Source organism: Dreissena polymorpha, chromosome 16 (assembly GCF_020536995.1).
Source record: "Dreissena polymorpha isolate Duluth1 chromosome 16, UMN_Dpol_1.0, whole genome shotgun sequence".
NCBI classification, from domain to species: domain Eukaryota; kingdom Metazoa; phylum Mollusca; class Bivalvia; order Myida; family Dreissenidae; genus Dreissena; species Dreissena polymorpha.
Window position 1 is genome coordinate 3,171,757 of NC_068370.1, and position 16,195 is coordinate 3,187,951.

At 35.8% G+C, this 16,195-nt stretch overlaps 1 protein-coding gene across 1 annotated transcript; it reads left to right on the forward strand.

The window, feature by feature from the left end:
• Positions 1–1,784: 1,784 nt before the first annotated feature.
• LOC127861933 (uncharacterized) lies at positions 1,785–5,910 on the forward strand. Its single transcript, XM_052400665.1, has 2 exons — positions 1,785–2,289; positions 2,412–5,910. The coding sequence occupies exons 1-2, from the start codon at positions 2,010–2,012 to the stop codon at positions 2,864–2,866; spliced, it is 735 nt and encodes a 244-aa protein (XP_052256625.1). The 5' UTR covers positions 1,785–2,009; the 3' UTR covers positions 2,867–5,910.
• The last annotated feature ends 10,285 nt before the right edge of the window (positions 5,911–16,195 follow it).

A 16,195-nucleotide genomic window follows, 5' to 3' on the forward strand; every position in this document is an offset into this window, starting at 1 on the left:
TGACCATCACTCACGTGACAACCACGAACCGCACATGTACCTGTTTTGTGCGGTGCGTTATGTTTAGACATACGTTCTGTGCTGCACTCCGTAACGCACAGAACTGAAAATTCTCTTACACTGGTACAGTCAATTACGCAGGAACCTGTAGTCGGGGGCCGAACTAAGTAGACCATTTGACTGACTGACGGTGTTTCGTACGCTGTTAAGTCACGATGTGGGTTTCTAATGGAGCTCGTAATTTTCGACAACACTGGAATATAACAAAAATCTGGCAAGCATCGTGTTACAATAAAAAATTAAGTGGGAGGGTGGGTGGTAAATGTAAACTTGTAAACCATAGCGCGACCTACCCTGTGATGCGACGAGCTGGTAAAAGACCGACAATTTGCACGGGCAGTGGTTTTGTACTTAGTGGACGAGTCTATGTGTTACAGAAGACTCGGTAGGATAAGTTATACCATTGGGGTTTGGGTTTCGGCGATCCCTTAGGAAAATAGCGTTTGCGTTGAATAAAACAGTTTATTCTTGAGCGAATAAACATTATTAACAAAGTAACCTTAACCGGACCGGATAACTGAGATGGAAGCGTGCTAAACTACAAATTCGGGAATTGCGGATCCGATGCCCGGCAAAATATATTTGGTAGCGATGAGCCATGAAATCCTTTCAGCGTCAGTTCTTCCCTACCTCTATCTCACGTACGGCAATTGTCAATTACTGGTAAGTGTAAGTTACTGTCATAGGAATTTGCACTTTGTGTGATTTGGTTAATACATATGAATACAAATATACATGTATATAAAACCTAATTGTAATTGTGTTACCTACGTGCTGTTTTATCAATAAGAATGTTTGCCAAAAAGTGCATCGTTAATTTGAAGTCAACCATCAAATGAATAATTCACATATTATTTTTTAGAAATACATGTACGTTTAAAAAATGATAAAACTGTTTTCAGATGATTTCAACAAAACAACATTCAAACACATTCGGTTTTCTTATGCAGTAATTTGATTGTAACGCTGTATACCTTATTGCAGAATTTATTTTATACAAGTCATCAACATGTCTAAATTCCATGTGATCAAATACAATCGTGCTGTCATAATGTTATCACTATTATCAACTGTATTTATGTAAACCATTGTAGTAAATCAGAGTTTTGGTTTCTCCTACTTAATTGGTTTTCAGAAAGACGATTTCCCGCTTTGTAAAACAGTTTATAAATTGTGGCAATGTCTTGGACAAACGAGGAATCGGGACACTGCAATAGCCCATGAAAAAAGACATCCCTTATCTTAAGACTTCAATTAGAATGATCATTTCTGCAAAAGATATTGAACGTCCGTTAAATCGAATTCTGGAGACGTTAACAAAATTTCTTTACTCCAGTGATTCAATTATGTACTTCTCCACAATGCCAATAGAATTAAAACTGTGTTTACGGATATAAATTGTGCACATCATTTCCATGTATAAGGAATGAGCAAGCAATCGGTCACTTGCCACAAATAAAGTATTCAAGTGAGGACACAAATAATCGCCTGCTGATGCTACTGCAGTTTTACTTTGTATATATTTTAACTGCGAAAATATGCAAACAGAAAAATAAACGAAATGAAAGCAAATGATCAACGCATCATATAAGGGAACTATCTTATTGTACATCCAACTTAGGTAAATTGATATATTTAATTTTCAAGCTGACCATATTTATTTTTAAAGAGATAGGTGTTTCAGCTTTTATTTATAAAACCGTGAACACTTGTCATCTTTTTCAGTTCTGTGCGTTACGGAGTATAGCACAGAACGTATGTCTAAACATAACGCACCGCACAAAACAGTATGTGCGGTTCGTTCATGCGTGTGGTTGTCACGTGAGTGATGGTCACTCAGGTGGACATAGGCGGGAATTTGCACGGGGTGTGCATTGTTTGGTCAGTTCTACGCTAGACTTCGATCAGTAAACTTGTATGCGTGTACAAATCACACGTCGTGTTCAACAATGGAGACAAGCGAGTCGTCAGGCATGAAGGGCTACATAGAAGAGAGAATAAAGGATGCAGTGAAATCCAACAACGACGCGTTATTGAGCAGCATTAGCGGCATGATAAATAAGATAAGTGGAAAATCACAATGTTCGTTTTTAGACGTTCCAAAGTTTAAACGAAAAAGTAATGAAGAGCAGTACAAAAACAATGCCAAAATCTTGGAAAACATTGATATTGCAAGCACAGCAATTGATTCAAACAACACTCAGTCCGCAAAAGAAGCTTTAATCGAAGGTAAATTATTCGAATAAATTTGTTATATAAACACATAGCAACATGTGTTACGGGTGTGTGTCTTGCGTTTCTATTTTGATGCACATTACTATATAAAAATAATTTTTTCTCTGCTTATTTAGCGGAAAAGGCTCTACGCCAGAGACAAAAACTCATCTTGATGGCAGACACGTCAGAGCTAGGCTGGCGTGTTGTAAATGAGTATACTACTAATCCCATCGCCAGTGACAGCGAGGATGAAAAACGCATCCAAAAGGCGGAGGCGCGCGCTATCCGTAAAGCGAAATCTGACAAGGGGAAGAAGCCGCTTCGAAACTGGCCATATCGCCGTCCGGAAGGGTCGACTGTTCATGGGGCGTCTGCGCAGACGGGTTTCGTTAGGTCTCGGACAGGCTTGTGCTTCATGTGTGGTAAACCGGGCCACTGGAAAAACGAATGTCCGCAGCCCGTTGCAACGAATAACAAGATAAGTACCTTATCATATTGTGCAGAATTAGAATGTATAAATATATCAAAGGACGTTCATATAGCAACCGGAAGTTTGCAAGGTGAGTCAGAATTGGTGCATGATAGTTAGCACAATATATTTCCTAGTTTTTCTGACGAGAGAGCATTACCAGTAGGGCGTTTAAGAAATTGTATTCAAAGGTGGGAAGAAATAACAGACGATGTTTATATCTTAAACGTTATACGTTTCGGCTACAAATTGCCCTTCAAGGTTATTCCGGAACAGGTATTCCTTAAAAATAATAAGTCAGCACGTGAAAATCCCGATTTTGTGAGTAAAGAGATAAACAGTTTGCTTAAAAAAGGTGTAATTTCTGAGGTTTGTGAACAACCTCATGTTGTGAATCCTTTAACGGTTGCCTATAATCGTAGCGGAAAACCTAGGCTTGTTTTGGATTGTCGGCACATAAATCCATGTTTACATCTGTTCAAAATAAAATTCGATGACATAAATATTGCACAAAACCTTTTTGATAAAGGTACTTTAATGTTCACGTTTGATTTGAAAGGAGCTTATCACCACATAGATATTTTTGCAGAACATACAACTTATTTAGGGTTCAGTTGGATTGTTGACGGTGACGTTAAATATTACGTCTATAATTCTTTAGCGTTTGGAATTAGTTCGGCGGGACACATATTCACAAAGGTTCTCAGAGTTTTGATTAGACACTGGAGGTCCCTCGGTTTTAAAGTTATAATGTTTTTAGACGACGGTATAGGAGGAGATAATTATTTCGATAAAGCTTTGCAGACTAGTTATTATGTAAAGCAGACTTTGCTAGATACAGGTTTTTTGTTGGCAGAAGAAAAATGCATTTGGAAACCTAATTTGCATGCCATTTGGCTCGGGCATAAGTTAGACTTTTGTCTAGATCGGCTATATATTACAGAAGAAAGAATTTGTAGGCTGGAAATCGCCATTAAGTCCGCGTTGTTTCAGTCGTTGAAAGACGATAGTTGCTTATAACACGTGCGTGTATTAGCCGGCGTTGTAGGACAAATAGTATCATTAAAAAGCGTACTAGGGAGTGTTGTATGCCGTATGACAAGGTATATGTACAAGTGTATTTTATCTCGAGCCAGTTGGAAGGCTCGTGTTATGGTTAGTTTAGAAGCGGCAAAGGAGCTTCAGTTTTGGTTAGACAATGTTAGAAGCTTAAATTCAGACGGTAAAAGTTTATCACAAGAAAAAGCAGTTGATGTATGTGTTTTCACAGACGCAAGTTCTGTTGGGTACGGAGGTTATATTTCTAGCAATCGGGCAGAAATTATATCTGGTGGCAGGATTTCACCCATAGATTTGATGTATGCAGCTCCCGGACAGGAGCATGTAAATTCTTTTGTACCTGGAACTGAGTATCTAGATATGATTACTCTCGAGCAAGTAAATGCATTGACTCCCGGAAGTGAGTACGTGCACCTAGATAATATCAGAGGTGAACATGTTAATATGGTGGCTCCCGGAAGTGAGCACGTAAGCAAAGTTGCTCTCACAGATAAGCTGGTAAACACAGTTGCTCCCGGAAGTGAGCGCATGAGCAAAGTTGTTCTCAATGGTGGACAGGTAAATACAGTGATTCCCGGAAGTGAACACTCGGGTAAAGTTACTCTCAGAGGTGAGATGGTTTATACAATGGCTTCCGGAAGTGAACACATAGTAACAGGCACACAGGTATTCGGGTCACGGACAGAGCAAGAGTCAGTTGCTAGTTCTACTTGGAGAGAACTTGAAGCTGCTTATAGAGTTATTAAAAGTAACGTTGTAATTCTACAAAACAAAAATGTCATGTTATATTCTGATAATAAGAACGTATTGTATATTTTTCACATCCGGCAGTAATGTAGATGAGTTACATTGTAAATGTTTAGATGTTCACAGAGTTTGTAGTTTGTACAATATTAATTTATCTGTGATATGGATACCGCGGAAAGATAATACTATTGCTGATCAGCTTAGTAGATACCAAGATTGCGACGTATGGTCCATTCAAGAATCTATATTCTCTTTATTAGACGTAAAATGGGGTCCGCATACGATTGATCGTTTTGCTACACATTATAACAACAAATGTGCACGGTTTAATTCGAAATGGTGGGTACCTGGAACTGAGGCTGTGAACTGTTTCACCCAAAGTTGGTCATGTTTCAACAATTGGCTGGTTCCTCCACCTCAGGTCATTGTTAAGTGTTTAAAGAAAATGGAGCACGATGAATGTGTCGGTACTTTAGTTGTTCCCGAGTGGGAATCCGCAGCTTTCTGGCCTTTGATTACAGATGGAAAGGGTGGATATAGCAAAAATGTTAAAGATGTGCACATCTTACCACAAACTGGTGTAATAAACCCAGGTAGAGGAAATAACGGGTTGTTTGGTAATGAGCATTTACCATTTAGAATGTTAGCCTTGAGATTTGACTGGCGGAATACTAAGTAAGTAAATCAGTAGTTTAACGAGTAATTAAATAGAATCTGTGTAGGATTTTCATGTTTGCATATTGTTTGCAGATGTTGGTTTAAAGGCTACTTTAAAGAGGAAGTTCGATGAAGCGGGCGAGTACTTGGACGATCAGGACAACGTAATTACACGTATGGCGGGACATTTGTTGGACTCTAGAGCGGAAACAACAGTTTCTAAATATTCTTACCATGTGAAATTAGTCAAAACATTTTGTGCCGATAAACAATTTTCAATTCTACCGGCGCATGCTATTCACGTTGCTTTGTATTTGTCAAATTTAATTGACGCCGGAAAATCGGACAGCGTTGTTTCTGCAGCGTTCTATGGTATTAAGTGGTATCACAACATAAACGATTTACAAGATCCTACAGACAATCAAATAGTGAAGTCCATGTTAGAGTGTGCAAAACGCGTCAACTCTAGACCCGTCACAAAGAAGGACATCGTTGATACAAAATCACTAATTAGATTGTGTGACATGTTTTCAGATTCGAACGATGTAATTGTTCTTCGAGATTTATCCATGATATTATTGTCATACGCAGGTTTTTTAAGATTCGACGAAGTCAGTAGTCTAAGATGCTGCGATGTTTCGTTTTTTGATGATCATATTAAGCTTTTCATTAGAAAGAGTAAAACTGATATTTATAGGAAAGGGAGAGAAATCGTTATTTCAAAAGGGGAAACGTCTGCTTGTCCTGTGTCAATGTTGCTTAGGTATTTCGACAGTGCGTTTTTGTCTATTAAGTCCGAAATGTATGTATTTAGACCAGCATGTAGGTCAGGTCAACGATGTTTTTGTTATCTAAAGATAAGAAATTAAGTTACACACGGGCTAAAGAGTGTATTGTTTCCAAATTAAAAATTGTTGCACCCCTTGCAAACTTGGGCCTACATTCTATAAGAGCAAGCGGAGCCACTGCGGCGGCTAACGCAGAGGGTGTGTCTGAGAGATGTTTGAAGCGACATGGTCGATGGAAGTCTGATAGGGCTAAAGATGGGTACATTGATGATTCTCTAGAAAAAAAAGCTTTTTATCACTAGACAATTGAAATTATAATTGATTTGCGGTTCGAATTTAAAACCTTTCTAACCTTTGTTTTTGTTCTATCGCAAGCCTTGCCCAATGCAAAACGTGTTGTGTTTTGTGCTTAGTTGTGTGAAGACCGTTTATTTCCAGCTAGGTAAGTTTTATTTGACTGCGTCGGATCTAAGGTATCAACACAAGGTGTTTGACTTAATAAAAGACATACCCAATTCCAGAAAAAGATACTCTTTCGGCCTTTTTTGGCATTATAAAATCCAGAGACAAGCGATGATATACATTGAGCTGCGTGTATATGTTTACATGTCAAAGTCGAGACACCAATGGTTTTCTTATGTGTTATTAATTTCTTTTGCTGCTCCAGCCTGCAGCTCCTCGTGATAGGAGTATTTCTGTTAACTATTGGAGCCAGGATTGATTGAAATACACACAAAGGCTGACCCTGCCTGATTGAAAGGTTTTTGTTTGAGGAATTACAAATTCCACTTCTGTCGTCAATATCACACAATACTGGCTGATTGAAAGGTATTATTATTTGTGGAAATACAAATGTCACTTCTTTTCTCAATTTGACACATTCTTTTATCACCACCCGAGCATCAATCAGTTACAGCTTTTACTTTCACAGCAAACACAACGGTACTGGTGGCAAACGAATTGGTATTTTTATTCAGGATTGAAATTGGTAAGTGTACTTTAAAAGGGCAAAATATTACATCAGAACAATTACATACTAAAATCAATGAAGAAAATGCATTAAAATATTATCAATAGCAATTAATATAGAATATTTTAGATAGTTATATTAATAAGAAACACAAATATGCAAAACGTAGTGCTTATCGTTTTTGTTTAATATTTACAAAATCTATGTTCTGATAGCTAATGAAAATATTGATGCCGATAATCATTGTAGAATATTTGCTTGAGTGTTGTTGTTTGTGTTGTTTAGTTGTGTTTTCAACCATTAACACACAGTTGTGACAATATCATACAAAACTTGCAGAGTGCTCAAAGAGGATAACTCTTGAGTACATTTAAGTTAAGTTACCCTGACCGGGCTTAAGTTGAGTTTATAGCGTGCTAAACTTCACATTCGAGAATCGCTGGTTTGATCCCGGCAACAAAACGTGTGTGGGAATTCGCCCGTCTCCCCATTCTCCTGTGTTTCTCGTAAAGCAATTGTAAGTAACTGTCAGTTGTCATTAACTGGCACAAAAAAACACTAGAGGTTTACAAGCTAGGAATGTATATACTCATGCGCAAAAATGCCAAAATTATATCATGACCAAAGATTGTAGAGATCCAAAGATATACCTATATATAGACTTTTTTTAGACTTTTTTAATTGTGTTACACAACGTGATGTTTAATCAATAAGAATTTCTGCCAAAGTGTGAAACGTACACTTTTTTCAAACGCATCTGTCAGCAACAACAAAAACACAACATTAAGACACATCAGGTTTCTTAAGAAGTAATTTGATTATTTTACTCTTTCAAACTAATCATGATTATTCAACTCATTGTAATCAATGGTTTTTGCGACACATTACCTGCTATCTTTATTGGATTATGTGTAAATGAGCAAGCTACTTTTGTCTATTGACTTTGTTATACTACATGTAATTAAATAACGTTACGGACCGTTTTTGAAAAGGCGTTTACAAGACTTTGTCAACACGTAATCACTGGCCTCTGTAACAGTTTATCAGTAGGGATTTATTTCCATTCGGTGCAAGTGATCCTCAGACCTCAGTGTCATCATAATGTATAAAACTGTAACTTCAATTGTATTTTCTCAAAGGCAAAATAATTAAAAGAGTAAACAAATATCACTCGGCGAAAAAGGAGATCAATCACTGGTCGCATCATCTAAAGATCACTCTCTATTTTAAGAGAAATCAGATTCCGAGAGAAGGCCTGGCAACTTTACACATCTCACAAGTTTAACTTAATTCGACAATCCAAACTGAATTATATCAAGTATTGCAATAAAAAATATCATTATGTATGTCATGCATAGAGTAATGTGAACGAAAACTGGTGAGGAACACAATGAGAATACTTTGATAACTCGATGGTACATAAAATAGAACATGTGTTCGATGAAGTAATCAATAGTTTACAATATCCAATGTCAATAACTTCACAACAAACACTTTTCAGTACATAAACCCATGATTACGTCGTCAGTATTTTACTTCCGTATTTGAAGTTTCGTTTCTGTTTTATACAAATACCCGAATATAGCTATTATAAATTTAAGATACGAGCTCATCTACTATGCCAAGGCAAGAATTATAACTACAGAGTGGTGTACAATAAACATTTATTTATGATAAAATGATAAGGCGTGTAACGGGGATTTAATTGGAATGTGTATTTGCATTTGCCCAGGTAGATAATTATTTGTGATATACGGCGTGTTTTGTTATAAAAGGGATTATTAAAGACATAGGATGGCAGAAGGACGTAATCGTTATTGCTCACCTTGTGGAAGAAAAGATATCCAGTCATTAGGAGTATTATTCTGTCACTCTTGCATGGAATTATTATGTATTTCTTGTGTTGAAATTCATAAGATTTATGTTACTGGTGACCATGACATTAAACGAACATTAAGTGAATGTGATATTGATAAAGAAGATGGTGTGTTTAAAGATTTCGATAACGAATGCGAAACTCACAAACTTCCCATTGAGTTTAGATGTAATGAACACAAGACAATGTGTTGTCGGACTTGCATAGAAGAACTCCATGAAACGTGTGAGAAATCGGAGTTGACAGATGTTCCATTTGATACCATAACATCACAAATGAAGAAACTTAAAGACTGCACAAAAAAGCAATTGGCTTATGCAAACATGAATAAAATACATGCTCAAGACAGTAAAGTGAAATTAGAAAATATCATAAGTGAAATAGACGGACTAAGATATACATTTGTCACAAAATTAAAAGAAATTGAGAAATATTTAGAAGATGTTCCTATATATATGCAACATTTGCAAAGTAAGCTAGAAGAAACAAAACGTTATGAAAACTATATAAAACAACAAATGCTAGCTGGGAATATGTCAAACACAGGTATTATAAATTGTTTTATGCTTGAAAAGTTGGATGATTGTGCGAAAAACATTGATGATTCTCATGAAATGCAAATTCGTTTTACAGATGTCATTGCATTTTGTACAGAAGGGGCTGCAGTTGTTTCAAATGAAACCCATAATGGGCAACAACTATTCAATTCCAAAATACAAGTTGCAAGGAGACTGCCAATACCTACACCAAAGAGATTGCCTTTAAAGTTACAGTCTAACAAAGAAATAGCCATAGATGCATTGTTGCAGTATTCGTCAAAAGACAAGGTACCGTCCATAAATGGAATAGATACGTTATTTGATTCTCGGATTGTTTTCATCGATGATGAAAACAAGTTTTGTTGTGTGATAAACGCACAGTTAACTAATTCTAGCACTCGTTATACTTTCAAAGCAACACCGCGTGATGTAACTTTCGTTAAAGATGACGTTTTTGCAGTAACTGTAAGCGCAGACAACATACGCAAGATTTGCATTTTAAAGTGCAAAAATGGAGATAGAAGAATATTTCTACAAAATACTTGTGCTATGGATCAAAGTTGTGATGCAATATGTATGCTTCGGCAGTCATTTTTAGTCACAACAGTAAATTCTGAGCATTGTGTTGTTGCCTTTGACGACAAAGAAAATAAACTAGTGTGTACAGGTTTACAAATAAACAAGAAATTTCAGAATCACGGAGATTGTAAATGTGTTTATGACGAAAATACCGACAGTATGTTTATAGCGGATAAAAGAGAAGATTCTGTTATTATACTGAATAAACTTCAACGAACGAGAAAAAAAGTAGAAAATGACAGATTAAAAGAACCTACAGGTATTTGCCTCGGCCCTGCGGGATCAGTTTTTGTTTGCTGTCGGGCAACTCAAACAATCGCTTACGTCGCTTCTGACGGTCAAATAATTGGCATGATTGAAATCGACGTCGAACGCCCAGACGTTATACGGTTTGATTACGTGCGAAATGTTCTGATTGTTGTCAGCAATCTTCGGAGAACGATCACTACCTATGATGTAATATTTCCAAGGCGACAGTCCCGTTCACGTTTTTCTGAGAGAATGACACTATAATCTAAGCAAAATGTTCATATATTCAAGCATTTTATGGTGGAAATGTATTTGCAATATCATACTTTGCATCGAATGAATAAGCATTTGTAAAAGCTTATTTATACATCTACCTTATTATAACAATCATTTTGGAATAAATAGTCATTACAAAGAATTTACAAAAAAAGTATAATTTTATTGTTATTATTTAATTCTGTATAATTTAAAAATGACATAGATTATACTTCGTATATATATATATATATATATATATATATATATATATATATATATATATATATATATATATATATATATATATATATATATATATATATATATATATGTGTGTGTGTGTGTGTGTGTGTGTATATTGTTTTATACACAAATGTTTTCAAACAAACATTTTAAAGCTTGTGAAACACCGATAAATGGAGTTTTTATTTATTTTACTATTGAGTTGGTATTTGTTTCTTTATGTGTACGTATTTTATAGAAAATGTATATCGAAGAGTTACCATATCCCAAGTTTGTTATAATATACAAATTGAAAAGTACTCTAATTGTTGCATCAAAACTTACCAAACATTTACACTGGGTTGTAATTGTGCAGAACTGTAAATGGTTGAAATGTTTTTCTGTACAATAATGTTATGTTTTTTTATTTTATTAATATGTACACGCCTTGTGAGTTAATTATTTGGATTTTTAGTTGGTTGAAACGGTAAGTAGCGCAACATTTATCAGTAAGAATTTGCTTGATAAAAATTGATTAGAGACAGGTATATTGGGAACAATTTGTGGCTTGTTAGTTGTCAGATCCTTATCGATATTTGCATTGCACAATTGTAGCGTATTAGCGATATTGCTCTAAGCGCGTGTTGATAACACTCAATGTTTGTGACGTAGGGATTTAAATGAAACTCAGCTGCAGACCGTTCATCAATTTTCTATTAACAAAGCACGTGACATAGATAAATAAAACAATGACACTAGACTTCGGAGATTACTTGTATTATTTTTGTATTCTCTGTGAACAGTCACTCGATCGTCTCAACATGTTCTGAAATTGTTATTATTAATTCGTTAATTTAACAAAGTAATATACTAATTTTTTTTAATTTTTTTTTATCAAAATGGACATTTAGCGTGTTTTACGCGATTGAGAGCCGCATTCTTAATACGAACGACTGTTAAAGCAGGTGATCGAAAATGGATCATGATCTGTGGGTAATGACGTATTCGCACTAACGGCAGGTAATTGACCAGTCGCCAAATTATCGATCGCTCCGCCCACATAGCCACGTGGTCTAGTGATTAGAAAACTCCGACAAGCAGATCGCAATTATAGCGGATTACGTGAGGGAAATTCTATACTTGTAATGATGTATTATGCTCTTTTCTATAAAATAAATTATTAAAGCCGCACACTAAACTAAACTGCTTTGTAAAACGTTAATACAATCATAAAAACTTTAGAGAGAAATGGCGTAATCAAAATAAATGAGTTAACGGCAGACAGACTATCAGAAACGTTTCTTATACATATTATATAGGGAGGTGGTGAAAAATCCGTTGTAAAAATGAGCATTTATTTCATATTGATTTTGAACTTGTATTCAACCGTCTGACAGTGAACCCGGTGGCTATTCATATATAATTTTGAAAATATTTTTATTAAATTCAAATGACATATCCATATCATGATGGGTTTTTTGTTTATTAAAAATGTTTAGATCTTTGTTTTATTGTGTTATTTTTAAAAAGACACCGATTTTTTCATTTAGATATAAATTAAATTTTTATTGTAACCATAATTTAATACAGTCCTGATTTCGTGGTTTCATTAACAGATAGTCTAATATGCATTTTATTACATTTATGTTTAATGCGAACCTGTTACATTTGCATTTGCTTATTTATAACAAGATGGCCCTTATATGTTAATTGCAATTTTCACATTTCTCCCCGTATCAATATATGTTGTATTAGAAATGTTGTTGTTGTAATATAAGCCATACATTTTACACTTGAAGTCGCTTTAAGCTGGCTAAGCCGCGTTGAAATCACCTTTTTGTTGTTTTTACTTTAGTTAAAACAATATTTAAGTTAACAATTTATAATGATTTCCCTTGTTTATGATCCACAGAAAATAAATATATAATTGGAAATCATTTAAGTAATTAAATAGTTTTCTTTTCTTGTGTACAGTGCCTAACAATGCCTTAATGTTCCTTCATTCTGAGATCCACGCAACATACTGTTATTTATTAATCATCGACAATTACGCTGAGATTAATAAGCACGTGTGGCAATTATTATGTTGCCCAAACTGCTTAATAATATTGTGCATCAAACGGTATAACACGTTTTATAGAACACACACCTGGTGTGGTTAAACTACGTATTGTGTTTGTTTTCTCATTACTCGTCCATATGTTCAAGAAATAAAGATAAAATAATAACCTTTTATAAAGTATGTATAGCACCTACAATTTTGAATAATGATCGAACAGTAATGATCATGCATTTGATATAAAATCTGTGTAAACTCTTAAAAATTGCGTCCATTCCATATGTACAACACGCTTTGTTTGTCGGACAAAATGGCGGCCAGATAAGCGTTGCTGAGGGGTGTGTGAAAAATCGATATCTGATTGGCTGATCGACAAAATGTGGGCGGAGTTGGCGACTGGTCAATTGCCAAGGTAGGCTAACCCTAACCCTAAGGGTTATTTTCGGAAAGGCCTATTATAGGGACCTATTTAAACACGACACGTGCCCGTATTTCCACCAATGTAACAAGTGTCCAAGAGTGTTATAGCAAATCAGCAAAATTCCAATGCTACGGGTGTTAACGTCTGAATTACCGTTAACGTCTATAACGTCGGCAGGTGTAAAACGATCCAACTCACTACTGAGGTTCATTATGGACCCGCAAGCGAGCACAATAGACCAGTCCTGTTGCAGTGATTTCATAGCATTACTTGTTCACATGCATATTTAATTTGACGAGGAAGAAATAGTTGATATATATCCTCGTTAATACATGATTGTGACGTTTTCTTTATACTCAGTAATTAGTTTTTTATTGAGACCTAGGCGTCTCTATATTACGAACAGAAGAAGACAAGCCAGTCCGCATTCTGTCACGCTTTCATATCCCCAGTTCCTTCTCCAAAGCCAACGTTTCACATTTTGCTACGAGAGCTTCATGTTCGCACCTCATCGCCTCCAATTCATCATAAATAAATTATTTGAAATATTCACACCCTTCAGCCGTTTTGAGGCCTTGGCTGACAGATTCGTTCTATCAATATGTTTATTTAACCTATACCACCGATTCCACTAAAATATTTGGGGTGAGGCCGGCACCGAGCGCTATGCGCACGGTCTCACAATTTCAGTGCGCCTCTTGAAACCCTCGAAAGCACAGCTATGCAAATATCAATTGCACAACTTGAATCAGGCTACCTTGCCTCCGATTGATTGCTTAACAAAAATACATCAAGTTTTGTAACCAACGTAAGGAGGGGGAGATCAGTATTTAATGACGCTTAGCGAACTGTCAAGGAGGCTATTGACTTTGACAAAGCCGTCCACAGCCTAAAAAAAGCTTCTCTGTCAAGGAGGCTATTTACTTTGACGAAGCAGTCCACTGCCTCAAAAACGCTTCTGATCCTAACGAAGGTTCTGGCCTTGAACTGGCATTAAGCTTCAGTAAGGCTATCTCTATAATATCAATAAGAACTCCTCAACCTGGGCAGCACCATTTAAACTTAAAAGCTAACGTAGTCACTTTAATGCTTTGTATCTCTTTCTTTGATGGAGAGACAACTGCGCTTATCGGAAAGCCCTCATTTAATAACACAGAAACCAGCCAAATTTCTAAGAACGATTTCATAAAAACTAATTCCTAAAATATCTAACGCTCTAAATAAGCTTAATAAATTACTACGAACAAGAATATGAACTTACTTTGTGCATTACAATTAATATTCCCATACTGTTTACTTTGTTAAGGGAGGTTATAACAATGCCTAGACCTGTGTTTGCATAGGTCCTGTATAATGTTAAAGTGAAGAAACGTTGAGCATCTGATTTGACCTGGAAACCTATCGCGAAACAGGATCCGTATTCCTTAAGGAAACCTTGGGGGTATTCCCTAAACTCAACACGTATCTGGTTGTTGCTTTTTTGTTATTATTATTTCATAAAAATATTTAAAAATAGTAAAACTTCCTTTAATGGTCACATTTTCCCCATCTCAGCATAATTATTTTACCTATAATACAACTGAAAAAAATATTTTTCATAAGAGCTTTGTGTATACCTACCCAGGAAGAACAAACAAGTGCATAACATATGTCAAGACAACCAAAATTAATCGTGTCCCGTATTCACAATTCTCCATCATCTCATATTCGCCTGTGGTAAAGTCTGGGCTGCCGAGCAGTTTCTCCAGGCCGAGTCTCTCCGGCTGGCATACATCTCCATAGGGATAACTTACATTTCTAAAATCAATGACATTCCTAAGTTTCACACTTCTTGGTGCTTTGTATTGTTTACAATGTCTTCAGCATGTAAATTTTGTCACAATCGATAATATTCTATAAAACCAATGAAACACCAGAAAACTATATCAGGAGAGAAATTGTTGTTTACTCATTATATTTATAACAAAACACAAACTATCAACACGATTAACGGGATCTCCGCCTTGGAACGGTTAATGCAAACCATTGAAGCAGAAATCATACGACTCCAGATACACACTTTGATACGACCCTTAAACATTTTCCTGATCAAAGTGCAATTAAAACAAGAGGGCCATGATGGCCCTGTATCGCCCCACTGCTTTTTATGCGAAAAAAGCGTGCAATTCACATGGGTTGAAATGTACCCGAGCATGTGAATTTCTCTTTCTATCCCTCGTCCCACTGGGCGCTTAAAGTTGGAAGGGTGAGCATTTTTATATATGGAAAACGTTACTACGGTGTAAACTAAACAGACTAAAAAGCTCGGGAACTGTCACACAGGTCCTTTGCTTATAACGTAGGTACATTTATCTCTCCAAAAGATATTGTCGTTCCTTCTATTTCACATATTTTTTAATGCAAAAGATCAAATCTACGCATGTTCTACAAGATTAATGAAAGTTCCTTCATTCAATCATGAATCTTTTTCCAAAATTCTAAATAGTGTTTGTAGGTTTCAAAGTTTCTGTTACTTATATAGTTCATGACATATGCAAAATACCTAATGACGTAGATCACCTGAACTTTACTTCATTCTTAAGGCATTAGTGAGTTTAGCAGGATTGTTAACGTGGCGAAGAAATTATGTATTGTACACAGAATATATTTGCCTAAGGAAACATAAAGTTACGAGTTTTTCAGGTTCATGAGGTGCCGAAAGGAATGATAACTCTGTAGAGGTTGTTTGTTAAACAAATACAATGTTTACGAGACAAAAAAATCAATTATAATTCATCATGGCAACATTACTTGCATATGGCGTGAGGTTTAAAGAGATATCATGACAAACAATTACCTTGACCTAACTTTCCTTTACTTTTTCCATCTGACGTTCCAATAGACCATAACTCATTCTGAATAGTTTGTTTTCGTTTTGAAAACAGGACTTTCGGTTTCAAAAAGGAGAAATTGCTCATGATGAGCAATTTCTCCTTGTATCACAATGATTTCTACCCCATCTAGCCAATTTATAAATAGTCCTTTA

Coding starts and splice junctions, on each gene's coding strand:
- LOC127861933 (XM_052400665.1), top strand. CDS start 2,010: ATGGAGACAAGCGAGTCGTCAGGCATGAAGGGCTACATAGAAGAGAGA. Junction 2,290..2,411: donor AAAAGAAGCTTTAATCGAAG/GTAAATTATTCG, acceptor CTGCTTATTTAG/CGGAAAAGGCTCTACGCCAG.